General features: G+C 39.6%; 2 protein-coding genes and 2 long non-coding RNA genes across 6 annotated transcripts; 3 read left to right on the forward strand and 1 right to left on the reverse strand.

Moving 5' to 3' along the window:
* Positions 1-405: 405 nt before the first annotated feature.
* On the forward strand, positions 406-1,494 carry LOC110043098 (uncharacterized). Its single transcript, XR_002295970.2, has 2 exons — positions 406-694; positions 1,227-1,494. It is a non-coding gene; the product is annotated as an uncharacterized LOC110043098 (long non-coding RNA).
* A 2,948-nt stretch (positions 1,495-4,442) lies between these two features.
* Positions 4,443-5,113, forward strand: LOC149110404 (uncharacterized). Its single transcript, XR_016207861.1, has 2 exons — positions 4,443-4,660; positions 4,936-5,113. It is a non-coding gene; the product is annotated as an uncharacterized LOC149110404 (long non-coding RNA).
* Positions 5,114-7,025: 1,912 nt separating this feature from the next.
* On the forward strand, positions 7,026-22,515 carry LOC110043211 (tetratricopeptide repeat protein 7B-like). 3 transcript variants are annotated; one of them, XM_089291601.1, is made up of 23 exons: positions 7,042-7,082; positions 7,174-7,289; positions 8,254-8,408; positions 9,190-9,358; positions 9,774-9,987; positions 10,265-10,343; positions 10,586-10,800; positions 11,070-11,133; positions 12,760-12,897; positions 13,758-13,841; positions 14,117-14,221; positions 14,785-14,899; positions 15,470-15,527; positions 15,650-15,722; positions 16,147-16,248; positions 16,442-16,500; positions 16,704-16,820; positions 18,594-18,703; positions 19,706-19,837; positions 20,415-20,512; positions 21,056-21,160; positions 21,667-21,758; positions 22,229-22,515. In XM_089291601.1, exons 4-23 carry the CDS (start codon positions 9,214-9,216, stop codon positions 22,356-22,358), a joined length of 2,235 nt encoding a protein of 744 aa, XP_089147727.1. In that variant the 5' UTR covers positions 7,042-7,082; positions 7,174-7,289; positions 8,254-8,408; positions 9,190-9,213; the 3' UTR covers positions 22,359-22,515. The 3 variants fall into 3 exon arrangements, with proteins under 3 accessions (XP_020604308.2, XP_020604309.2, XP_089147727.1); XM_020748649.2 differs by having other exon boundaries at positions 7,026-7,289; XM_020748650.2 differs by having other exon boundaries at positions 7,026-7,289; positions 19,709-19,837.
* A 415-nt stretch (positions 22,516-22,930) lies between these two features.
* Positions 22,931-23,855, reverse strand: LOC149110405 (uncharacterized). The gene is made up of 3 exons (XM_089292285.1): positions 23,742-23,855; positions 23,481-23,655; positions 22,931-23,352 (listed from the first exon to the last, which is right to left on the reverse strand). The coding sequence occupies exons 1-3, from the start codon at positions 23,853-23,855 to the stop codon at positions 22,931-22,933; spliced, it is 711 nt and encodes a 236-aa protein (XP_089148411.1).
* Between the last annotated feature and the right edge of the window lie 833 nt (positions 23,856-24,688).

Genomic DNA, 24,688 nt, shown 5'->3' on the forward strand with positions numbered 1-24,688 from the left:
GTAAAACGCAACCGGAAAACCAACAACTCGAGAAGATCAGCCGCCATACTTGTAATTTGTCTCAAAATAAAACTTATTTTAGCAAAAAATAGTCAAAGCTAATAATACTAATCCAGTGACTTTGGTACCGAATAAAAGAATGAAACGATTGGTTTAGCGCCAAAGTATTTAATGCGCGAGTTTTTCGTCCACTGAAAAGAATATTCTCAACCCAAGTGCGTGCGTTCTTCCGCTTACACCAAATAAAGGTCCTATTCTGAGTACTTTGCCAAAGGAATCCTGGAAAACGAAAAAAGATACGGAAGCTACGAAGAAATGTTTCTTATCTATTATAAACAACAACAACAACAACAGGGCATCTGCCTCGTAATGTGCTTATCAGACAGACTGTCAATATATCCATTCTCTAAAAACATTTTACGCGCAATTTAAGTGGTATTGAATTGCTTGTCACTTTAAATATATTCTTAAGATAAGAAAATAATGGACTTACTCATTATTGGCCGTTTGAACGGGATTAAAAGGCGCTTTCACACTAGCTAGGCGCCAAACTGTCTCACTCAGCTGCTTCCTGAATTTCCACAAGATGCACAAAACAATGGTGTTTGGACTTCTTGTCTTTTGCATCACATTTCTCACGATAAAAGAAGGCAATGGGACGTTTGTTTGCCCTCACGATGATGTTAAACGTCCGGTAAATTCCATAATTTAACTGAAGAATGTGATTCTATCTTTATTTGCTACTATTAAAAAGAGCTCGAGCTAGTAGAAAATTGGAACTAATTTGTACTGAGCACGGCGTTCAATTTATACTTATTCCTAGCCACCAAAGAATATTTCAAAGAGCAACACTTTCAGTATATTTTAACCACAGCGCCACTCTTAATTTATTTATCGAGATAATTCCATTTATCCTATTCCTCGGTTTTCCTTCTGCAGCTTTCCTATGACAGTTTTGTTAGATAATTTGAAATTCCAGCGTTACTTGTCAATCGATCTCAGAGCGTCTTTATCACTTCAATTTTTATCGTCACCTTAGATTCATCCCAGTCCTTTTAACAGGAATTTCAAAAGCTCAAAACGCACGAGACGGATCTGCAAAAACACCCCCCAAAAACAGCACTTTCATCGTTAGAAAATTCTCGAGTTTTAATTGATCATACGCACATCAAGTGGAATTTCATCCGTCTTCTCAACGATCAGTAAAATTTCTTTTCTTTTTACAGTTTTGTAAAGGAAAAATGAAGAATTTCAAGAGACGAATCTGAGTCGCCGCTCGACGATTGAACTGCGAACAACTCCTGCAAGACGAGAACGTGATCGTGTACCCAAGAGTTCAGCAAACCGCTCCGAAGTAACAACTTGAAAACACTCTAACGTTCTGGAAACATTCTGTAACCTCAAATAAAGTGGGACGATAAAATTGACTTATTACCAATCTCAAGAACAAATTGTTAATAAATTAGAAATAAAAGCTTCAGTTTGCTTTGAAAACTTCACTGTGTGCACTGTGGAGTGCCACCACCCTATCGTTAGCGAAATATCGTATAAAGGGTTATTGCCTCTCGTTCAACAGAATGCATGAGAAATATTAAAGTTTCACTGCCCGATTTGAGCAGTTAAGACACTAGCGAAAATTGCTGCACTTTTTAATCAATTCACACAATAAAAAAAGTCTCTTTATTTCTTTTTTCAATTGATAAAATACATATTAAAAGTTACAGGTTTAAAAGACATATTAAAGGTTACAGGTTTATAAAACTAAATGCAATATCATGAGCTGGTATATATCGGATCTGAATCGAGGAGATATCGATATTTACTGCCTCCTGAAAACAAATGTTCGTTGTCATTCAGAGCGAGTTTCACTTAATATATGCAGAATGAACCGACAAGCATGGAAAAACAAGGAAAAAACCAAAGAAAAACAAGGAAAAACCCAAATTACCTTTTTTTTTTAAATTTCCCTCATAGCGGCAAAGCTAGGCAGGCTTATTGTACAATATCGAGAAGAGTGGGTGAAATTGTTATAACGCAAATTTAAATTCTAGTACCGACGAAAAAAACTTGCGGTAAAATTTAAATACTGTAATATAATTCGACAGACTATAACGATTTTTTGGGCGCAGTCAGATGGTGACCGGTAGTTTTTTGTTTTGTTTTTTTTTAAATAAGGAATTAACAAAAGAAAATATGGAACCACATGGAACTATATAAACATCACTGCAAAGAGTGCATATTGTTTTCCTGTTTTATTTTAAATTATAAGAGATTTTGGATCAGTACAGAAGCTAGCTTAACCATTCTTTACTGACGAGTGCTCACGACCCAATTCCCTTTTACAATACGAGTATCAAGCAATCACAAGAAGAGAAAATAAAACCGCAAATTGTTGCAATGAGGAATATTGGATTGATCACTTAACAAATTCTCAAAACAAAGAGAGAACAAAGAGAGAATAATTTTTAATGCTTGGAACATGCAGGTTCGATTGTTAAATAATCCCTTCAGTACAAAAGCTAGCTTAACTATAATCAATATAATATTTTAATAATAATAAATAAAACGTAAAATAAAAATGGTCAAGCAGCACGTACCATCTGACATCTTATTTTAGGTTGATGCTCAATTACTAGAGAGCCGAAAAATAACCTGTGCTTAACTCTTTGTAAATAGAAATATTGTCATCTGTTGTAGCTGTAGACGAAAAAGAAGTTTTTCATCTTAGACAAAACACTGCGGTTGCGTAATATTAGCCGCTTCTGTTTTTAAACTACCAGTCTGAAAATTGGTCATTTTTATTTGGGCATCGTTTGAGGCACATGGTAGATTTTAGATCGACTTTACATTCTCGTAGAAGAAAGTTCGACGTGCGACATGCTCTCTTGCAAGTCTTATCAACCAGGCTTATTGTTATCCCTCTCAAACAGTGTCATACAAGACAGGTGAACAAACACAACAGCTCGGCAGTTGTTGTGTTATATGTCGAAACAGTTGACACAGCAAACGGCTCTCCTTGACTGTTTTACGCGTTACGTCCCAGTTTAAAAACCCTGTGGGTAAAATGTTTGTGGTTAGGACCTTTGAATTATAAAAATTCACTAACCAATGAAACAATATACTAGAAAGACTAAAGTACATGCACGCCAACAACGTTGCCGACAGAATCATGATAGTAGTGAATTGTCCAAGATCAGTTTCTCGCTTATGACAACTCAGACTGGACGGGTTTTGCGGGAAACTCGTTCAAATTTACCTGCATCTTCGCATTCGTCTGCGTCGACGAATTCTGGTCCCTGCTAGACCAGAAACATGTCGAAATTTACACTAAGACCAGGGCTCCAGACAAAAGCGAAGCACTTTGTTATTGCAACTTGGCGCCTCTAACCCGTCCTTATTTAAATTTTTAGAGCCAGTTTAAATGAGTATTTTGCATCACGAATTTCCAATAGGACGCAAAACTCATCGGACAGGTTACCGTTCTTGTCCCGTAATGTGAATACAACTAGTGTTGTGCAGCCGGCCTTTTTGTACATAGCTATCTTTTGGACGGTCGTGATGGGGTTAACCCTTTAAACGAGCAAAAAATTCAGTCGTAGGCTAAACACTGTTTTTTTTTTTTTTTTTTGCAATTTAAAGCAGCAAAGGCCATACAGCACGTTTGTTATTTCTTCACAGGCATATAAATCTATTACTATAGTAGTAAGATATCAGTCAACAATTTGGCATCCTAGGCCGCCTAAAACACGTTTTACAGTGATCAAAATAAATTTTCAACTTTTTAAAACAATGAAAAAAATGTTGACTTTGTAAAATAGTGGTTGTTAATTTTTAAGAATTCTGTTAACTGTAAGGAAGGTAAATTAAGCGTCAGCCGTTAAAATGCCAAATTATTCACCGTTTGCTGTAAAAGGCACCACCCCATTGAGAACCTCCTTGTGTTTTGACTGGGAAAAAAAAACAGGAAGATTTAAGCAATAAAAAAACAAAACTGTTTCACGATATTAAAATTGTTCTCGTCTCTCTAATTGCTCTCGTTTTTCTCAAAGATATCAGGCAGATGTTTTTGGGCTACTATTAGTAAAAAAAACTCATCTTCTTGGTGTAATGTTGTTTTTTAACCGATTTCTAGTAGAGGAAACTCGCACAACTGAGCCCAGCCTCTAGACTTATATTACAGGTGGTCTTTTTTTAATCCATATCTGAGAACCAAATTTGGTATTGTTTTTCAAAACCTGTCGGCATATTTTGATATTGAGCGCCAATAGGTGAACAAGCACAACAATGGGGCACATGTCGGCTTATTCATATTCTGGCATACAAGTGCGTATATCTTCTCCTTCTGGTGTTCATACATTTCTTTTGTTATCAGTTAGAGGAATTTCCTTATACATCAATTTCCTTAATGATCAGTTTGTTACAATAACTACATAAGTTATTTGACTTAATTTGTTTTCAAAGCTGACGTTATAAAACAGTTCCTTAAGAAGCGGCTTGCACTTTTACAAAGCGTCAAACTGACTCGTTCAGCTTACTGAAGGTGACCAAGATGGACAAAGTAATGGCGATTGGTTTTCTTTTCCTCTTTAGCGTCGTTTTTCTTATGATAGAAGAAAGTTCTGGACTGGCTCTTGGCTGTGTCGACGGGAGCTCATTGCCTGTGAGTGTAGTTATTAATTTAAGAGCTTGACCTTGCTTTTGCAAAATTATCTATGCACTTGCTTTTTGGGTTGTTGTTGTTTTTTTTTTTTGTGTGTGTGTGTTGTTAAGGGCTTAGCCTTGTGGTTAAGAATAAAATCAAATAAAAGCTATTTTGCTTGTAGAGAGCGATCAAAGCGCTTCATTGTTACAAAATTCTTGGTTTTAATTTATCTCAGCAAGCTTCCAGTAGAGTTTCGCCCGTCTTCTTAATGATACTTATCTTTTCTTTTACAGGCTTGTAAAGGGAAGAGGTTTAAGAGGGGAATTTGCCGCGCTGCTCGACGATTGAACTGCGAACAACTTCTGCAAGACGAGAACACGAACCCAAGAGATGAGCAAACCGCTCCACTATACTAACTTCTAAGCATCATGTAACCTCAAGGAGCCTCAAATAAAATGTAAACTCGTGTGACCTCCCGCGCTTTTATGACTTTGGATGGAAAATAAGCAATAATTGGGGGGGGGCACTCCTTCTCAAAACTGCATGTGATTGGTCAATTTGTAAAATTTGCACCTGCACGTGGTTGCGATTCGTCTCTCTAAAAAATTTTAGAGGAAGTCAATGTTTAAAAAAAAATAGGTGTTTGAAAGAAAGAATGTTAAATGTTTCTATCTGTTTTTCGCTTTGCGTGTCACTGGTCTTATACAGAAGTGCTGAAAATGATGTTCTATATATGCAATTTAATCATGTCGATTTTATAGAAAACTTCGCTGAAAATTCCTCCATATTAAAATCGTTCTTTTCTTTCCCATTTTTATTGGCACAGGCCGATGTTTTCGGGCTAATATTAATAGATAACTTATTTTCTTGTATCATGAGTAATATGGGCTTTTTTGTTATCAAACTTTCTTATACACTGTATTGCAGTCGAACCAAGTGAAGCGTATCCTTTAAGATTACATTAATGAATTGATTATTACTCGGGCCAGCACGCCGAGTCTAGTTTTCGCCGGCGTTTTATTTTTTATTTTTCGTCTCACGATAGGGCCACCCATGCCTAGTACAAATATATTTGACCTCAGGCGGTAGGAGAAAGGAGCAGGAAATTTGAAAATATTCCATTGAGTAACTGACATACTCGCCTTCATAAAGTGCTCCGATAAATTCACGTAAATTTCTTACCTGGCCTCAAGATTATAGTTTTAGTCCTGTGTAGCGTTCCTTGAAACCTAGGTAGCATTAAAACTGCCAGCTTTTCCTTCCAGCTGTAGGTTTGTATACAAGGTGCATTTATACGTTCCTCATCTGTGTCGAGCGTGACGGTCACATACTCTGATGTTCTTTGTATTACTGACAATTGTTTTCCCCGAAGCCGGTTTAATCATGTAGAGTCCTCTTGAAAGGTTGTAGAAGCACTCTTTTGGAAAACTCTTGGCCCACATACATGTATGAACAGTAAACGGTGATCCGGGGATCCAAGGAAGGATTGATAAATGTCACGGCCATTTTATGTTTACAACGGGTGTTTCCGTGCACGTGAGTATCACGCAGGGGCGGGGCAGAAGACTCCTGAAAATTTCGTATAGGCATCATCCAACAAAAAATGACGTCACATCCGGTTTAAACTGCGCTTCGCGGCTCGTTTCACAAAGCGAGAAAATGGCGTTTCGATCACTCACGATTTCCCTTTTCAAAAGAATTACATTTATTATAAGATGAATTAAGTCCTGCGGTTTGATTGGCTACCCGAGCGAGCAAGATGGAGCTATCTTGCCTGCTCGGGACTACCCGCCGTGTCCCGCAAGAAAAATTTCCCCGAAAAACATACATATAATAAATCCTTTATTGACCAAGCTTGTTCGGCCAAAATGGCTGGATATTGGCCTCGTTCTTTTTTTTTTTTTTTTGCGTATTAATGGACGTCGACTTCGTCTCGGTCCATAAACTCGCAAAAAAAGAACTTGACCAATATCCAGCCATCTTGACCTCACACTCGGTCAATAACCCATATTTATTATATGGCCCGCTCCGTGAGCGGGCAAGATGAATCAAATCCTGCGCTGTGATTGGCTACCCGAGCGGGCAAGATGGAGCTATCTTGCCCGCTCGGGACTACCTGCGGTGTCCCGCAAGAAAAATTTCCTCGAAAGCCATATAATAAATCCTTTATTGACCACGCTTGTTCGGTCAAGATGGCTGGATATTGGCCTCGTTCTTTTTTGCGTGGTTTTGGACCTCGACTCCGTCTCAGTCCATAAACACGCAAAAAAAGAACTTGGCCAATATCCAGCCATCTTGACCTCACACTTGGTCAATAACCCATACGTATTGTGGAGGTGAAGTATTTTTGTGCAATGTAACATGAAGAAGGCAGCGTAATTTGGCTCCAGGCTCAACGCCTAATTTACCAAAAACAAACATGGACGATTTTGAAGAGAAGGTAAATCTCTTCGTTTCTCGTGGATCGCTTTTTATTATCCTTCATACTATTTAAAACAATTTTCATTTTTGTGAAATATCATGTCTCGAAGATCAAAAACCAGCCTAGAAAACGACATAGAACGATCTCGATGGGAAGAAAAATGGGAGCATATTCCAAAATTGGTGGAACAGCTTTCGAGTCGGACGACAAGTGAATCAAGTATAGGTAAGTTAAGTTGTCCAAGCTTCTCATGCACATAAACATACCTGGATTGTTAAAATAGTCCAGATCCATCGCGGTTCACCTGATTTACATTTCTAAATTAAGCGATATACAAAAGATGGAGGGTAGCTCGCGGGGATAATAGGCACAGGGGAAGATCCAGGATTTTTCAAAAGGGGGTCCACGGCTGGTACCTTGAGGTTGCAGAATCAATGGATCATGTGTGCTAAAGGCACCTGCAGTCTAGTGTAGATCGATACTCTTGATCGATGCTCTCGATCGATACCCTTGATCAACATCTTGATCCATACTCGATTGACATCCTAATCGATACTCGGTCGACACTTGATCAACAGCCGGTCAATAGTTGGTCAAGTATCGACCGACTCATATGCATAGATTGAAAATTAGTTGACTCCCAACCAACTGTCGACCGAGATGTCGCTCGAGTGTTGACTGAGTGTCAACCGATGTGTTGATGGAGTGCCAATTGAATATTGATTGAGTGTCAATCAAGTGTCGATCAGGAGTATTGATCAAGGATATCGATCGACACTTGACCATGGATGCTTTAGTAATTTGCAAATTATTTGAGAATAAGGATCTAATTTAAATTGTTACTCTAGAAATACCAGTAAATATGCCACAAGCTGGAAATTATTTCAATACAAATGAAGTGCCTGTCCAGAGTGTTTGCCTTAAATTCTGCCAAAATATTCACAATGTTTTTCATTTTTTTTGCCTCCTCCCTAAATCTGCCATTGATTTTGTATGTTTATACCAATATGAAATTGTCACCCTAAGGGAGGCTTGGCCAAATGTGCTATGCAGCTGTTTTACAGGGCTAAAAATTTTAGCAGTTATTTAATAACTGCTTCCTTTGTAATTTACTAATAATTATTATTTTAAACTGAAGAAGATCTTTTGCCCTGGAAATTTCACTAATTTGATTCATTATGGTATTCAGATGCTGTGAAAAAGCTGTTAATCAGTGAATCTCAGCTGGAAATTTACCTCAGAGATATTCCCCTTGGGACATCTGATCTTGTACAAGCCAAGAAAGCTTTGGAGGAAACTGTGAAGAACCTTGAAAAACTGGTTTCTCAAGATAAACTGGGAAAGGTATGTTTTACATTACAGTGAAAGTGTATGTATGTTCAGGGTGTTTTATGATAAAATGTTAATTATTTTTTCATTGGAGAGTGCAATTCAAATCCTTGTAAGACAAATATAATGTACAGTGAAAGCTACATTAAGCGGACTCCATAATTATTATTATTAAGCTGACACTCTCTATTAAGTGGACACCAGCTTAAGTCCCTAAATTCTCTTCCCATATTTGCTGTAAAATGAACCTGCATTCAGCATACACCTCTGTTGAGCGGATGCGTACACCAATATTAAGCCATTTTGTGACACGAAACCTGCAGTAATTGGACACTTCAAGGGCTTTTTACTTCTAAAAGCTCAGCACAGACTCCTTTAACATTGTTTACCGATGTCGTTTTAAAGCTAAGTAGATTATTCCAGATTGACGCATAATTTGACTGACAGGACATTGTGCTATGAACAGTCTTTGATCATACACTGTGTTACAGTGTGTTACAAAAAGGTTAATAATTAACTATTATTGCACAATATATGAGAACCTGTTTAGAGCAGACACCCTGTATTAAGCAGACAATAGTGAATGTCCCAACGGTGTCCGCTTAAAACAAGTTTCACTGTAACATATAATTATCTAGTATGTTAAAAGTGTTCATGGCATGTGAATTTTGTTAACATTTGTGCATAAAATGACCCTTCTTGATCCCTCCCTGACCCTCCCTTGCTACTCTCTTAGAATGGACTTAACAGTCAATAGTTATAGATTAATTTAATTCCTTTGTCCAATTATAAACAGGCAGAGAGAAGCCAAGAGGCATTAATGCTGCTTTGTAAAGCTCACTTTCTGTTAGAAGACTTCCATAGCTGTGTCAAATGCTGTAACCAGGCCGCAGCAAGTGACATCCACATTGACTCACAGTCAAAAAGGAAATCAAAACTGGTCGCAGATGGATTTGCTTTCAAAGGTACATGAACATGTTTATAAACAAGTGAAACTTTTTCTTTGTTTGTTTTGTTTCTAAAGACGTTCTGATGAATTTGCTAGCCCGAATGACATTCTGTCTATCCCCTAAAAATTTCTTGGTAGCAAGATTAATTTAAGACATTTCCCCAAAAAAACTTATCACTTGCCCGTTGGACAAGTGAAGGATAATAATCCACTGGCCCTGGGCTTTCGTACATGATTTATTTTGCATGTTGTTTAAGTACATATTTTCACACTTGTTTTGGAAAATGTTAAGAGATACTTGACGTGTTTTTGTACCCAATTGTGTACTACTTTTTGGGGGGTTGAGAAGAGGCAAAATTGGCGGTCTCCAAAATTTTGAGTTTTTTAGGTTGTCTTCCCTTTTAATGCCATCAAACATTTCTTTTTCACAGCCATGGCTCTTGAGCAGTTGCAGTCAGCTGGAGAGATGGAAATCAGTGATGATGACATCATATCTTGTTATGAATGTGCAGGGGACATAGGTCTGTGGCTCATCACTGACCAGACAACCTCACAAAGGCCCACAGTTACTTCACAGTCCATGCCGTTAGGGAGAACATTAGAGATAGCTCTCCAAAGGGCTCCAGTGTTGCTAATTAAAAATGGGTAAGACAGATCATTGCTACATTACTGTAAGTATTCCATAAAATCTGGCGATAAACTAATTGTGGACTAAAAGTTCAATTCAAAATGACAAAGTCTCTTGCACATAAATTCAGTAAAGCTGGTAAAATAGTAATATGTAACAGTGTGCAATGCAGTATGCAGTGGCAGTATGTATTGTATTGCAAACAAATTCTTGCCTTAAGTTTTTACACATGAAATTTAAACTTTTTTTGCAGACAGAGTTGTAATTTGCTTTTGTCTCTTAATCTTGCGATAGGAAAGTGAAAGAAGGAGTCGACAGGTTTCGGCATCTGTTGAGAGTCATGGAGACCAAAGCCACAGTTGGTTTAAGAAAGGTACAATTATCATGATACCTTTAACATTCTTGGTTACAACTTATTTGTACTTAATTTTTCTGCTGGCAATTTTCTGTTTTGGTTTAGACTAGTTGCTTTTTAGGTAACTTTTAATACCAATAAGTTGATTTCTCTATTCTTTTGTCATAAAAAATACTAACAATGTTTCAATTAGTTTACCATACTTATGCACAATTTTATATAAAAATAGTTTAAAAATCAGTTTCTTTTATTCTAAACAGGGATTAGCTAAGCAGCTGTCGCAGGTTCTTTTAAGGGGAGTTTGTGAGAGGACTTATGAGAAACCTTTGAACCTGCTGCCTAGTTCACCTATGATCAGCTCAACGTCATCACTGAAGGCTGCATCCAAAATGGACTTGAAGTCCACCACCATTAATGTTATTACTCACAAGTATGCAGCATTCTCTCTAAAGCCACAAATGTACAGTGGAGACAGGTACTATTAAAGCCTTTAAGTGTTATCCTGATTAGATGTATTATATTTTCTCAGCCAGGGACTTTGGGACTCGCCTCCCACCAATGTGGCCTGGGTTAGATTCCGTCTCAGTGCCATGCATGGGCTGAGTTTGTTGTTGGTTCCCACCTTGCTCCAAGGGTTTTTCTCTGAGTTCTTCAGTTTTTTCGCCTCATGTAATTATAAGTTAGAGTGTTGTCAATGTTGTTGTCTTTATTGAATAACTCTAATCAAGTTCATTTTTCTCTCAGTTTGTTTTTCCCCAGAAATGAAACAGAGGAGAGTTTGCTTCTCTTGCTTTTGGAGGAAGCTATGGTACGTGTCAAAAAGTTGTCAATCTTTTGTTGTTGCATGGCTACTAACATCAATCATTTGTCAAGTGGGACCCATTAGTTTAAAAAAGCCTGCGTCTCCCATAGGTTCCATGCCTTGCAAGAAAGACATATGACGTTCAATTGAATCCAAGTAAATGGCATGAAACTCCGGCAAAGTCCTAGATGGGTTATAATATTGGAATAAAATTGTTTTTATATTGTCAACTCAGATTTCATAGGAAGGCTGTTGTTACAGCTTTGCAGAACTTTGTCTGGCTTTCTCAAACTCATTAATAATAATTTATTCATCAAGTTTAACCCATTGACTCCTGTGCTGGCCGTAACCGGCCGTGACGTGCCTTGGCCTCTCTTCCACTTCTGGTGTCATCACCAAAATTGGCATCACCTATGCTCAACTTCTGCAGGGGGAAAAGATCTTTCCAATGATACGCAGATCAGATCAGATCAGATCAGCCCAATGGAGCCTGAGGTACATATATGCACGAAAATGCTCAAAAAGTTGAGGGAAAAACTCAGAGCAAAATTTCCTGCCACTACACGTGGCTACTCCATGGTAAAAATTGCCCATCACAATGATGCTCTCTCAGAATTTTTTAAACTGGAAGCAAGCCCAGTAGAAGGTCAATCACTGCAGCAAAAAGAAAAGAAAAGGAGAAAAAGGAAAGGCGAAAAAAAAAAATTACAAAAATCAAAAAGCCTAAAGACGTAGGTCACTTTCTCGTCCAAAAACTCAAATCTCAAAATTTTGATTTCTGCATATGCCCGAGCAAAAATGTCGTAAAACGCAATGCTATTGGAAAGAAAGGCATGCCGTCATGTTGCAAATGCCTTTTTGAGTAGATTGGAGCTAATTTGGCCCATATTCAGCCTGAAAATCTCCAAAATGTCCAAAAATGCATTTTTGGCAAAAAGCTCCAGGAGTCAATGGGTTAAACAAAAGAAATCATAACCACAAGGGTGTTTGGATATCTGTGCCTGATATTTTATTTATCACTGATTTTTGCAATTTTAGTTCTGTTTTCTCTTTAGGTTTAGTTTTGATCCGGAAGACATAAAAAATGCTCATGACAATGTTTTACTATACATGTATTTCCAAATACCTTTAAGTTCACTACAAATACTCCACTGGGCATTGTATTTTCAATTCCCTTCTCACTGTTGGTAGTGCTGTATTTTGCTGTTGGAAATGCTGTTAAGTATTGGTCTTTTGGTTTGATATATTACATAAAACACTATTCAACACAAAACTGTAACAGGCTAAGGTTGAATAAGTATCAGTTGATTCATTAAGTGGAATTTGGAACATTTGTGTCATAAACACAAATCCTTTTATCAGTGGTGTCTTTTTCTATGTATTTGAGAAATAAATAGTTTCTTTGAAAACTTCTTTGAGTGTCTCAAAAACTTCAAACTGGAAACTAGATTCTCAGTTTTCAAAAGCAGCAATGAAATGAGATCAAGTTTCACATCAGGACTTTCAACTTAAATTTGACCAGTACTAATACTGGAGTAGGAGCAGCAAAATTAAATAACTTATGAGCCTGAGAAATTGCATCTGTTATATGCATAGTTTGTCTATGGTGCCATAGAATTTAATTGGTTTTAGGTTTCCAAGGATGCAGAGCTCAGTCAAGCTCCTAAAAAATTAGCAGCACGACAACGAACAGTGGTAGACTCTGAGAGTGTGTATGACTTATTAACAGTGGCACTCGTCCGGAGAGCACAGTATGGCATGTTAGCAGAGGTTAGCCAGTGTCAATAAACTTTTTTGACTGCATTTGTTGACTTTCATGGTGTTTAAGATGAATTCCATTCAAAGTTCAAGCAATTACTAAAAATCTACTCACAGCACAGTAACTTTTTGAATACTATTTAAAACATCTCACTGTAATTAATTTCTTTAAATGACCCCGCAAGTAAAGTCGCAAGCATGTCAAATGTCAAACCTCATAAGAACGCTTAATATGTGTGTTATTGTGTTTTTAACTAATTAACGCGAAACGTCCGTTTTCACTGAAATATGGATAACTTCACATTCAATTTCCTCTCAGGGGTCAGCTTGAGAGGTTAAATCTCAATGAGTTCTTTTTACCTTTACTTAAAACATTACCGTGCTGTTAGGTTTTTTGGTTACAACTTTATTTTTGCCATTATTGCTTGACTGTTCTGCGGAAATCATCTTAATTAAATCTTATCAGACAAGATTAAGTATAATAACAGGAATTAGTATATACCACACAAGTGAATAGTGCTTTTTGAGAACTCTGATTGGTTAACTCGGGGGTGATTAGCAAGTACTATTCACCTCCGAGAAGCTGGCACGAGAGATTTTAAAATTTCTGACCCCTTGTCACACATAAAATAGCGTTTTAGTCTGCCAATTCAGCTTTTGTGGTATATACTAAAACAATTATTCACCTCAGTGTCAATGAAAGCGATGGATATTTACCTGCATTTCGGTGAATAATAATTGTTACTGTAATTATTAAGGCAGAGGTTTCTGTTACTTAGCTTGAGTAGCTTTGTCTTGAGGAATCAAGCTAAATTAAGTGCATGATGTAGCCACTGCCCTCTGTTTCACTGTTCTGTTTGAATGTTTTTCAGTGTTTAGACAGAGGAATGAAGGTTGCATTTGAAGAGTTTCATCTGTGGTTTCAGTTTGGCCTTTCTCTCATCAGTGCTGGCAAAGTATGCTTTGTTTTTATACAGCTGTTCTGAGAAAAGTTATCCTACTAAAGCTTGAAAGTGTGTGGGACAAAGATTTGGAGAGTTTTTTGTTTTGTCACTCACCATATTTTTTTTTTTCTTTTTTTTCTGTCTTATACCCAGCTAGGCAAGCTGCTGTCCAGGCTAGTTAAAAAGTCTCTCTCGATACTTCTAGTGTTTGGTTTTTAACTAGTTTCAGTTAAGTTGCAGTCAGTGAATAAAACATCACTAAAACTCATCTTGTTTACATTCGTCAGTATGATAGAGCCCTGTTGGTCCTTAAGCAGTGTCATCAGCTCAGACCAGAAGATTCTTTGGTTTGCCTTTACGCTGCCAAGCTCTGCTTCAACAACCTTCACATGGTATACTGATATATGTTTCTGTCTGTCCTGCTCTTGTAGAATGCATGAATGTACAGAGACCTAAATTGAGTTAAGGGTTACAGAGTGCAAGCAAACCCAGTCATGCACTCACTCCGTGTTGTTTGATGCGAATTCTAATGTTTATTTTCCGTAAACTTTTATTGTTAGCTACAGTCCGTTAACCTTACGTTTCTGAAAAAGGACTTCACAGTTTGGACAGTTTTCTATACATTTTGTCTGTGAAATTAAGTCACAGGTTAAGGGGAGTTTGACTGGTTTAACATGGAAAACTAGCAGAATGTAATGTAAACTGGTTACTTTAGAAGTGTGACAAAATAAGATTGCTTGCATTGAAAACGTTCACAAAAAAGACTGGACAGATAGAACAGAAGAATAGTGTCTGTAACCAAGTTATTGGGAAAGAATGTCGATGATATTATAGATTTGATGTACCACTTTGGTCCATCAGCATGGTGGCCGTAAAGCTTAAAAGAAGTAGCAACCCTGTTCAGCACAATGTAATACATTCTTCATCAGATTGCACTTGTGCTTTTCTTTTAAAGATTGATGAAGGGATAAAGTTTGCTAAGACGGTGGTTGCCATGGGAGATGAAAAGGAACTCTCGTCCAGAGGATACCTGGCTCTTGGTATCGGCTACAGTCTGCTGGCAAGTGAAGGTAACGTGCTTGTTATTTTAGGAACCCCGGCAGATGGACTTAAGGTGTATCAAAACAGTTTCCAGCACTTTCCAAGACTTCGATTTTGACGGGTCATTACAACCACTCTTCATCAATTGATGCTACAATCATGGTATCAAAAGCCTGCCCAATCATTGGTGAACATGCTGTTATCATTTTGGTTACACGATAGGTTACCATAGCAACAATATGACCTGCTAAAGACACCCTTAATTACAGCTTTAGGGGCTTATTGTTGAAAAGCACCACGGTGAATTTTTTTTTAATATTATCAAATTTTGATAATACTCTCCGATTGGTTGTTTCTCGGTTTTGAATTTTTCCGCGAAAATAACGACCAATCAGAAGCGCCTCACGGATCTCCATAGAGCTACGTCATCAGTTTGGAATGTTTCTTGTAGAATCTCAGGGCGAGGGAGGAATATTGATGGCGAGCTTGTTTACTTAAGCTAAGCAAGGATATCTTAATCGACAGTTAGTATGGGAACTGTTTAAACTTTTAAACGGAATCTGTGAATCGCTTTTTAATGTTTTGTAACTTCCTTGCAGCGTGTCTCAGAGGAGAGCGTCAGCAGCTTCAGAAACAAGCAATCGATGCTCTTCAGAAGTAAGTGAATTCTCCTTACCTGTTACTATACGTTTCCTCTTTATTTTAGTTATGAGAGATTGGTGCGACATGAAGAGAATTTCCACGGCTTGATTTTTTTCTTTATTTTCCTGTTTTATCAGGGGACACAATTTAGATCCTGACGACAGTGAAGTGTTGTTTCACCTCGCTCTTAACCAAGCCCTGATGAGACAGGTCTGTTACAATGTTTAAGAAAAGAAATAGATCTATATGTTCTCACACGCAGCTTTGATATATGCAATCGATGCATCACTGTTCGGGAAGACGCGCTGCACCTAATGAACAGTCAACGAGAGGTCCGGGTTTGATTCCTGCAGGGCTGGGCAAGACACTGAACTCTACTCTTACAGTAGCTCTCTCCGTCTAGAAGGAAAATAAATTGGCAACGGCAAACCGTTACGACAATCGGACAAACTGTCTTTCTAAGGGGAAAGGGGACAGGACATGCGGTGGATTAGCATCAAACTTCAACGCTGAAAAGACTATTTGCAGCGCTTTAACTACACTAGTTACTTTTATGCTGACCATCCATGACTTCAGGTCTTTCTCAGAGGTACACGTTGTTATAAAAACGTTTCTCTTGATCTTATTTTCCTAGATGACAAAGGCACTGAAGAACATCAGAAACGCTCTTAAAATGGACATGAATCAATCCTTCTTCCTGCATCTCTTAGCTCTTATACTTTCTTCTCAGAAAAAGGTAAGTTTAGTCAAAATATGAATTCTCCCAGCTGAATGTCATGCATTTGTTTCATGTTAGTTGTGAGAATTTGGTCTTACATGAAGACAATATCCGGCAGTTGATGATTCTCGTCATTCTCGTCACCTGTCGGCGTGATAGCATATTGTGTAGTGAGGAGAAGATAGATTCTGATGTTCATGTTCACTTGTAGTTTGTTGAAGCTTTGGAGGTCTGTGATGCCGCCCTCATGGAATTCCCAGACGACTTCAGGTTTGTGTTTCACCTCAGTTTTTTGGAGCTTTCGTGGAGAGTTGAAGAATAACTCTGCCCATCATAAAAGAAACTTACAGAAGGAAGAAGGAAGAAATTGCCTAAATGTAGACTAAATTTCATACAAAACCACCACGATAACAATAGACAAAAAGACGCCTGACCATCTCCATCCTTCCTGACCCTTCCTGTTTTATTTTTAGTTTGCTTCTTACGAAGGTCAAACTGGAACAGACATGTGTAGGAGGAGACCAAGCGTTGATTACGTGCAAGCGGCTTTTGGAGACCTGGAAACTAGTGTACGAGTCTGACCTCTCAGGGTGAGTTTGGGGGTCCGTCATTAGTGTGGAATTTCTGTTGGAGTTGAATACCAGACATCTCTCTTGTGGGGACGAATTTCGCGTGCGAAGAACACGTTTATTTGTTTAGCTAGTGTCCTTTACCCAAGAGCAATTTCTGATTAAATTGTGGGACATTTTCCTTGCTGCTGTACGCATAGTAAATCTTGTATGGGCGATAAAAGTAGTTGAGACACTTTGAATCACACTTAACAAATAAAGAAGCCTCGACTGTGCTCTGTTCTGTTGTAAAGCACGCAGGAAGCAGTAGAGCACGAAAGAAGTGTAGGGGAAAACATGAGACGTAGTCGAGTGTTTTTCCCTACTTCTTGAGTGCTCTACCGCTCCCTAAGTGCTTTACAACAGAACAGAGCACAGCCGAGGCTTCTTTATTTGTTTTATGATAAAGAATCCGATAATTTCTCCACGCATTCGGCTGAATTTTCAAACCAAACTTTATTTTCCAAACGAGTAAAAGTGGCGTCAGCGATGCACTGTTCTCTGATAAAGCACGCTAAAATAAGCCAATCACAATCCTTGTTAGAATTGTTCAAATAATTTGACTGGCTAACGAAGCGACAGCTGTCAATCACAAACTGGACTTCAGCTAAGCTTTCAGTTTCGAGTAGTTTGAGCGGCTTTCGAGAGAAGAACGATGCCTTCAAAGTTCGCTTTTAAGTTAATTTTTAAATACGGATCTAAGGGCAGGTAAAGGTTTATAGTCCAGAGGAATCCGGCCGTATTGTGGCCCATGAAAACGAGCACCTTTCCAGTGGAAATTACGAAACGCGGAGATCAAAGCTTGCGGATGAAAATGCGAAATGCCGAGTTTAATTTGAAAGGAGCTGCAATTATTTACGGCTTGTAGCCGCATGCAGCAAGATTGCCCGAACTAGCGTAAAAGTTAGAAAGACTAAACGGCTCCCACTGGTTCTACTCCGAGCACAGAAGAGAATATCAGAGCAAGCTTTGCATTGACCACTCGTCGGTTCACTTCGCTGAGATGACCGGAGAACGAGCGTTACTACACTGCATGTAAGTGTTGTTTAAGCAATTGAGCATTTTTACAAAAATAAAGCTTCTCATCATAAACAGAGACAGTTCAATTGTTGTTTTCTGTCGTTGTTTTACTTCTTAAGTATAATTTCTGCCTTCGTAACAAATATAATGTCCTTATCGAAGCACTGTTTAGGTTGAGAATTTGTTTATTTCGCTATGTGTTTTGTCGGCGGGAATCTAGCAAAACTTGTTATTTTAGTACAGTTTTAACACTACTGTTGCTAACAATGGTCTCTGTGAGCCACATTTACTGCAGACAAATAGCTCGTTTCCACTGCGTTTGTCTGAGTCACAGGGGATGTTTAATTTGGGTCAAATTCGTCAAAATTCCGAAGCAAAAACTTGGAAGCCAACTTACCGTCATCAACCCGTGCTCTGTTCTCTGATAAAGCACGCTGTTTCAGCCAATCAGAGCGCGCGTTATATGGAAACTTTGTTATAATTTACGATATTAGACCCCTTAATTACTCTTTGTAAGTAGAAAGTCCGTCATACCCCCCGCCAATTCACTGTTGCGTTGGTCCTGTGGTCAGCGCAGTGTGAGAAAGAGAAAAATCAGCGTTGTTTAGTTGGGGAAGGAGGAAAAATATTTCCATGGTGCTGGAAAGTAGAATTCTACAGTGAAGTGTCTGAACACCTCTGTCTCTTATTGTTGTTCGTAGTGATTTTTTCAGTGTTTTTTTTTTTCCACCGCAGATCCTCCGAGCTTCAAAGAGCTGGCTCAGGATTACTGGACAAAGTTATCACGGACACCCGAAGTTTGAAGCAGATACCGCTGACAGAGTTCAGCAGCGACAAGGATTCTGGTACGTGTTTATTTAAATATCGGGATTCTCTGTAACTGTTCGTAAAATCAATCTGTTAACGCCTCGGTGTTCAATTACAAAAAAAAAGTGTTCAAATGTTGTTTATAGTGGTCAATGCGCTTAGCTACACCTAGCTAGTTCACAGGCATGCCACCTTAAATGAAGGAAACAAATATATCAACTAAACGTAATAGGCTTAAAAATCACAACCGGCGGGAGGCAGACCAGTTGGCACATTGCAATTCTTCTTGATAATACTTCGGATAATCTTTGTGTAATCACCCTTGTAGGGAAGGGCAGGGGCATAGCTAGTAGCAGACAAACCAGGGTACTTGCGTCAGTCATTTTTTTTCCGATTTTGTTGTTTATAGTCATCATAAACACCCTAAATACTTAGGAGAAAAGTTAAACCATGGACTTTGGCTCAGTCATAATTTTGTCTTTTTGGCTACGGCCTTGGAGGGGAGGGTTTGGTGAGGGTCTCCTCCCTATATTAAAGTTACATAGAAATGTACTACCCCAAAGGGTATCGCAGCTCAAAAACCGTATGCTGTTGTTGAACTCTTTTTGTTTTGAAATAATTATGGTAAGATCACAGAAAGTTTTAAACGCCTATTTACTTTAAAGCTGCGGAAAATTATTGGAAATTTGCCAAAACTTACGTGAAATTATTTCCTAATTTCACTCGTCACCATTTGATTACCTTTTAATATCATGGGCGACTGATTACGCGAACAGTCTTGGGTTTTTGGCTTGTTCATTGTATCGAGAAATTTCGATCCAAACGTTGCCATAGCAATTTTTTTTAATTTCACATCAGAAATTATAAATTAACGCTGGAATTTCGCGCCAAAATTAAGGAGTAATTTGTCACCCATGATATTAATTTTCAAACAAATCGAGTATGGAAAATCGTGGGTCAGGAATACCGATAATTTCTAGAAACACCCATAGGCTATAAACATGTGTAGCTAATTAACCATTGTATGTTCTTCACCGCAGCAGACGGAGCAGGCTCTATCGCGGCTTCAGTGCGCCTTGAGCAAGCATTGTCTGATGAGGCAGCGTCAACTTCTGTTAAACTCAGTGTCCCTGCTGTTCTAGCCTTACAAGCCAAGCTCTGGCTTGCTATTGGTATGTCCGGACTATTACTAGAATTGCAAATCTTAAGGTAGCCAAAGAGATAGAAACGCAACTCTTGAGTTTTCGCATCTTCTCTCCAAGAAAGCGTTTCAAATATACAGGGGAGGGGGATGTCAGAAAATTGTCCCAGGTGATACCGGTGCAATGCTGTACCATCTATACTATCAGTTAATTTCACAACTGCTTAAGTTGTGTATATAACTGCGATAATCAATCATATCTTCATATCTTTCTCCGCAGTTCAAATATATGATCTTTTGATAGCTCAGTTGGTAGAGCACTGCAGCGGTATCGCAGATCATGGGTTCGAATCCCATTCAAGGCTGAATTTTTTCCAGAATTTAATTTCGAAACTGCTTAAGTTGTGCATATAACTGCGATAATCAATCATGCCTTCATATCTTTCTCCGCAGTTCAAGTATATGATCTTTGATATATTCACTTGTAGTCTTAAACATGTTTTATTTCGTGTCATGCTGTTGTTGTTTTCCTTGTGAAGTGTTGAAATCCTTACTTAGTAGATAATGATTTTCTGGATTTTTTGATGATTTAATCTTCTTTTTAACAGCTGACGTCTATATCTCCATGGAGAAGGACGCTGAAGCACACGCCTGTGTACAGGAGGCTCACTTGATATTTCCTTTGTCCCCGGATGTACTATTCCAGGTGCGAATGAAAGGACAGCGAATATTTTATCGTTAGTGTGTGCGTTTTTTTATCGTAATTGGAACGTTGGTAAGGTGAGAAGTAATGCTTGGACTGGAAATCTTTACATGTAAATAAATGTTCTGTTGATATTTTCAGAGGTCGTGTGGAAGTGATCTACCATTATTTTGATCAGTGATTGATTCACCGACTGTTAAGAGCATTTGAAGTAAAGATACACGCTCGTTTTCAAGTTTTAGCATATTTGGGAGCTTGTAGTGAGTGAAGCGAGGAATCAGTGTTCGCTTTAGTTTGAATCACGCGGCATTGTCACGCCAGCTTCTGAGATCTCGAAAGTGACAGCTGGAAGTCACTATTGATGGAAGCCAGCCAATGTCTGGCAACACTTGATTAGTTGCTATGCAATCACTTTTACGAAGCGCTGCCAAATTGTGACGAAACCCGAACAACTTGTCCCTGAGGGAACTGTTACCAACCTGTATGTAGTCTTTGTTACTACTTTACTGACCCTGGAAACTTTTTTCTTTCTTGTTTTCTTTGTAGCGTGGCCGCATTTTCGAAGTCCGAGAAAACCTTACAGATGCTAAGAACTGTTTTGACAATGCGGTTTCTATAAACCCCAGCCATGTGCCCAGCTTGCAACGCTTGGTAAGATATGTACAAGAAACTTAAGAGCAGTTTTGAACATTCTACGAACCTGCAGGCTCAAGCGGAGACGAACGACTGACTTTGAAACTGTAATCGATCGTAATAACGACCAAAAACGAATGTAGCCGAGTTGCTTGTCGGTCGTGCTCGTGACACTCGTCAAACAAGGTTCAAGTTGGTCGACACTGGCTTGTGCCAATTTGGAAATTGCTATAAATGACGTCATGAAGACGTCAGATGTTAATTTCCATGGAATGGGCATTGGGAACAGACGAACTAGGGAGTGGCCACTCAGCCGGCTAAATTTAAGTAGGATGAATTCAGATTTACGATCATGGATTTACTTAAATCTTCCAGTAAGACAAACCTAACAAAATGATGCTCTGTAGAATTCAGGAGTTAAGCACAAGAACTTTTGACCCACTAAACGGAGATCAAGTGCTACACTGTTGACCCACTGAGCTACAAAATCCCAAACTTACAACATATTAAATCGCTTTCCTTAGGGTGCAGTTTATCATAAGCTCGGAAATCTTGTCATGGCCGAGAAAGTTCTCCGCGAAGCCATCAACATTGACCCAACAGCATTTGAGGCTTGGTTAGTATTTTTCATTCAGTTTTCGGTCTCTACATTTATTCTTTTTTGTTTCTTTTTTTGTTTGTTTCTTTGTTTGTTTGTTTGTTTGTTTGTTTGTTTGCTTGTTCTGTATATCTGTTAGCCTACTCACCCGGTACTCGCTAATCCATGATTGTCTCGAAACTTTACCTGCACTCAGAAGCATTAAAAAAAACGCTAGACGAATCCGTTTGTAATAAATTCACATTCACGTCACAGCCCCTCTGTACATACCTTATGGGTGAAAAACATGCGTACGGCGTTGGGTGGGGAAACCTGTCATCGCCATGTGAAATACACTTACTAGGGTGCTGATAAGAATCTTGCTTAGGAACTCTCTCAGGGGGTCTCTACAAGTTTCTAAAGTCAGTGAAGTGCTTACCTCAGACGCACGTAGTCGGAGAAGAGTAGACAGACTTCTGTTAATCTTCTTGCTGTGTAATTCATTTCAGGCACGTGTTGGGCGTGGTATTGGAAGCACAAAACGAGCACGAGGCTGCCAGCGAGTGTCTTATGACGGCTATTGACTTGGAAGCAACCCATCCTATTGTACCTTTTACTGTGATTCCACGTTTGTTATGACCCAATGGAGCTCATCCACAAAAGCCAATAAAATTATATAAGCACCATTTAGGGCCTGAACTTATAACTGAAAACTCCATCAGATTTGACAGGCAATAAAGAGCGTCCTGTGTAATTACCAAATAAAAACATCGAAAATGACACAATTTTAAACTTATCTTGAGTCCATGTTCAATCACTGGCCGGGGAGGGGGTGGGGTTGTGGTACTTAAAGTGCCCGCGCTGACTTCAAACTTTTCCAACTTAAACAACATGTATGCTAAATAGATAAAATTGTATTCCAACGCGTTTTAATACAGAACTTGACGTTTCGTATGTTAGTCAACACACCTTCTCAAAAGTGACCGTTACAATTTTTTTTGATAACTATATACAGTGTATCGTAAATATTGGAGGTCTGGAACCTAGACTGAAAAAAATGATCTGCAGCAGTACGTTAGCCTGTCTACACATCATGAGGAGTAACAGCTACTTCTCACTACTGACATTGACATTAAGGGAAGGCTTTAGCTCTTAAATGAACACTCTCTTTAATTTTGCAATGAAAGTCAGTTTTGCCAGACGCTAAAATGTCAAAATGATCCCATTTTGTGTTGTGACCAGTGGTTTTCTGTGCCACTGTGTCTCTGTTCCACTGTGCCTCTATTCCACTGTACCACTGTTCCACTGTGCCTCAGTTCCACTGTGGTTCTGTTCCACTGCGCCGCTGTTCCATTGTGCCTCTGTTCCACTGTGCCACTGTTCCACTGTACCACTGTACCTCTGTTCCATTGTGCCACTGTTCCACTGTGCCTCTGTTCGACTGTGCCACTGTTCCACTGTGCCTCTGTTCCACTGAGCCACTGTGTCTCTGTTCCACTGAGTAACTGTTCCACTGAGCCTCTGTTCCACTGTGCCGCAGTGCCGCTGTTCCACTGTGCTTCTGCTCCACTGTGTCTTTGTGCCACTGTGCCATTGTTCCACTGTTCCACTGTTCCACTGTTCCACTGTGCCTCTGTTGCCCTGAGCAACTGAGTCACTGTTCCACTCTGCCAATGCTCCACTGAGTCACTGTTCCACTATGCCTCTGGTCCACTGTGCCAAAGTTCACTGTGTCTCTGTTCCACTGTGTTTCTGTTCCACTGCGCCAATGTTCCACTGTGCCAATGTTCCACTGTACCACTGTTCCACTGTGCCTCTGGTCCACTGAGCCTCTGTTCCACTGTGCCAATGTTCCACTGTGTCTCTGTTCCACTGTGCCATTGTTCCACTGTTCCACTGTGCCTCCGTTCCACTGAGCAACTGAGTCACTGTTCCACTGTGCCAATGTTCCACTGAGTCACTGTTCCACTGTGCCTCTGGTCCACTGTGCCAATGTTCCACTGGGTCTCTGGTCCACTGTGCCGATGTTCCACTGTGTCTCAGTTCCACTGTGCCAATGTTCCACTGTGCCACTGTTCCACTATGCCTCTGGTCCACTGTGCCTCTATTCCACTGTGCCAATGTTCCATTGTGCATCTGTTTCACTGTGCTAATGTTCCACTGTGCCTCTGGTCCACTGTGCATTGTTTCACTGTTCCACTGTGCCTCTGTGGCACTCTGCCTCTGTTCCACTGTGCCGCTGTTCCACTGTGTTTCTGTTCCACTGTGTCTCTGTTCCACTGTGCCTCTGTTCCATTGTGCCACTGTTCCACTGTGCCACTATGTCTCTGTTCCACTGTGCCTCTGTTCCACTGTGCCTCTGTTCCACTGTGCCACTGTGCCTCTGTGCCACTGTGCCTCTCTTCCACTGTGCCTCTCTTCCACTGTGCCACTGTGCCTCTCTTCCACTGTGCCACTGTGCCTCTCTTCCACTGTGCCACTGTGTCTCTGTTCCACTGTTTCTCTCTTCCAATGTGCCACTGTGTCTTTGTTCCACTGTGTCTCTGTTCCATTGCCTCTGTTCCACTGTGCCACTGAGCCTCTGTTCTACTGTGTCTCTGTTCCACTGTGCCTCTGTTCCATTGTGCCACTATGTCTCTGTTCCACTGTGCCTCTGTTCCACTGTACCACTGTGCCTCTGTTCCACTGTGCCTCTCTTCCACTGTGCCTCTCTTCCACTGTGCCTCTCTTCCACTGTGCCACTGTGCCTCTCTTCCACTGTGCCACTGTGTCTCTGTTCCACTGTGTCTCTCTTCCACTGTGCCACTGTGTCTCTGTTCCACTGTGTCTCTGTTCCATTGTCTCTGTTCCACTGTGCCTCTGTTCCACTGTGCCACTGAGCCTCTGTTCCACTGTGTCTCTGTTCCACTGTGCCACTGTGCCACTGTGCCTCTTTTCCACTCTGCCACTGTTCCACCGTGTCTCTGTTC

The sequence above is a fragment of the Orbicella faveolata genome, unplaced genomic scaffold, assembly GCF_042242905.1.
Source record: "Orbicella faveolata isolate gen_17 unplaced genomic scaffold, um_ofav_v1 contig_24, whole genome shotgun sequence".
In the NCBI taxonomy this organism is placed as follows: domain Eukaryota; kingdom Metazoa; phylum Cnidaria; class Anthozoa; order Scleractinia; family Merulinidae; genus Orbicella; species Orbicella faveolata.

Excerpts from the sequence above, each read along its gene's own strand:
- LOC149110405 (XM_089292285.1), bottom strand. The coding sequence starts at position 23,855 with ATGCACAATGGAACATTGGCACAGTGGAATAGAGGCACAGTGGACCAG. Across the intron at positions 23,656-23,741 it reads TGAGACACAGTGGAACATCG|TGGAACAGTGACTCAGTTGC; the intron begins GCACAGTGGACC and ends ACATTGGCACAG. Across the intron at positions 23,353-23,480 it reads CACAGTGGAACATTGGCGCA|AGGCACAGTGGAACAGTGGA; the intron begins GTGGAACAGAAA and ends TCAGGGCAACAG.
- LOC110043211 (XM_020748649.2), top strand. The coding sequence starts at position 7,163 with ATGTCTCGAAGATCAAAAACCAGCCTAGAAAACGACATAGAACGATCT. Across the intron at positions 7,290-8,253 it reads GACAAGTGAATCAAGTATAG|ATGCTGTGAAAAAGCTGTTA; the intron begins GTAAGTTAAGTT and ends TATGGTATTCAG. Across the intron at positions 16,501-16,703 it reads GAATTCCCAGACGACTTCAG|TTTGCTTCTTACGAAGGTCA; the intron begins GTTTGTGTTTCA and ends TTTTATTTTTAG.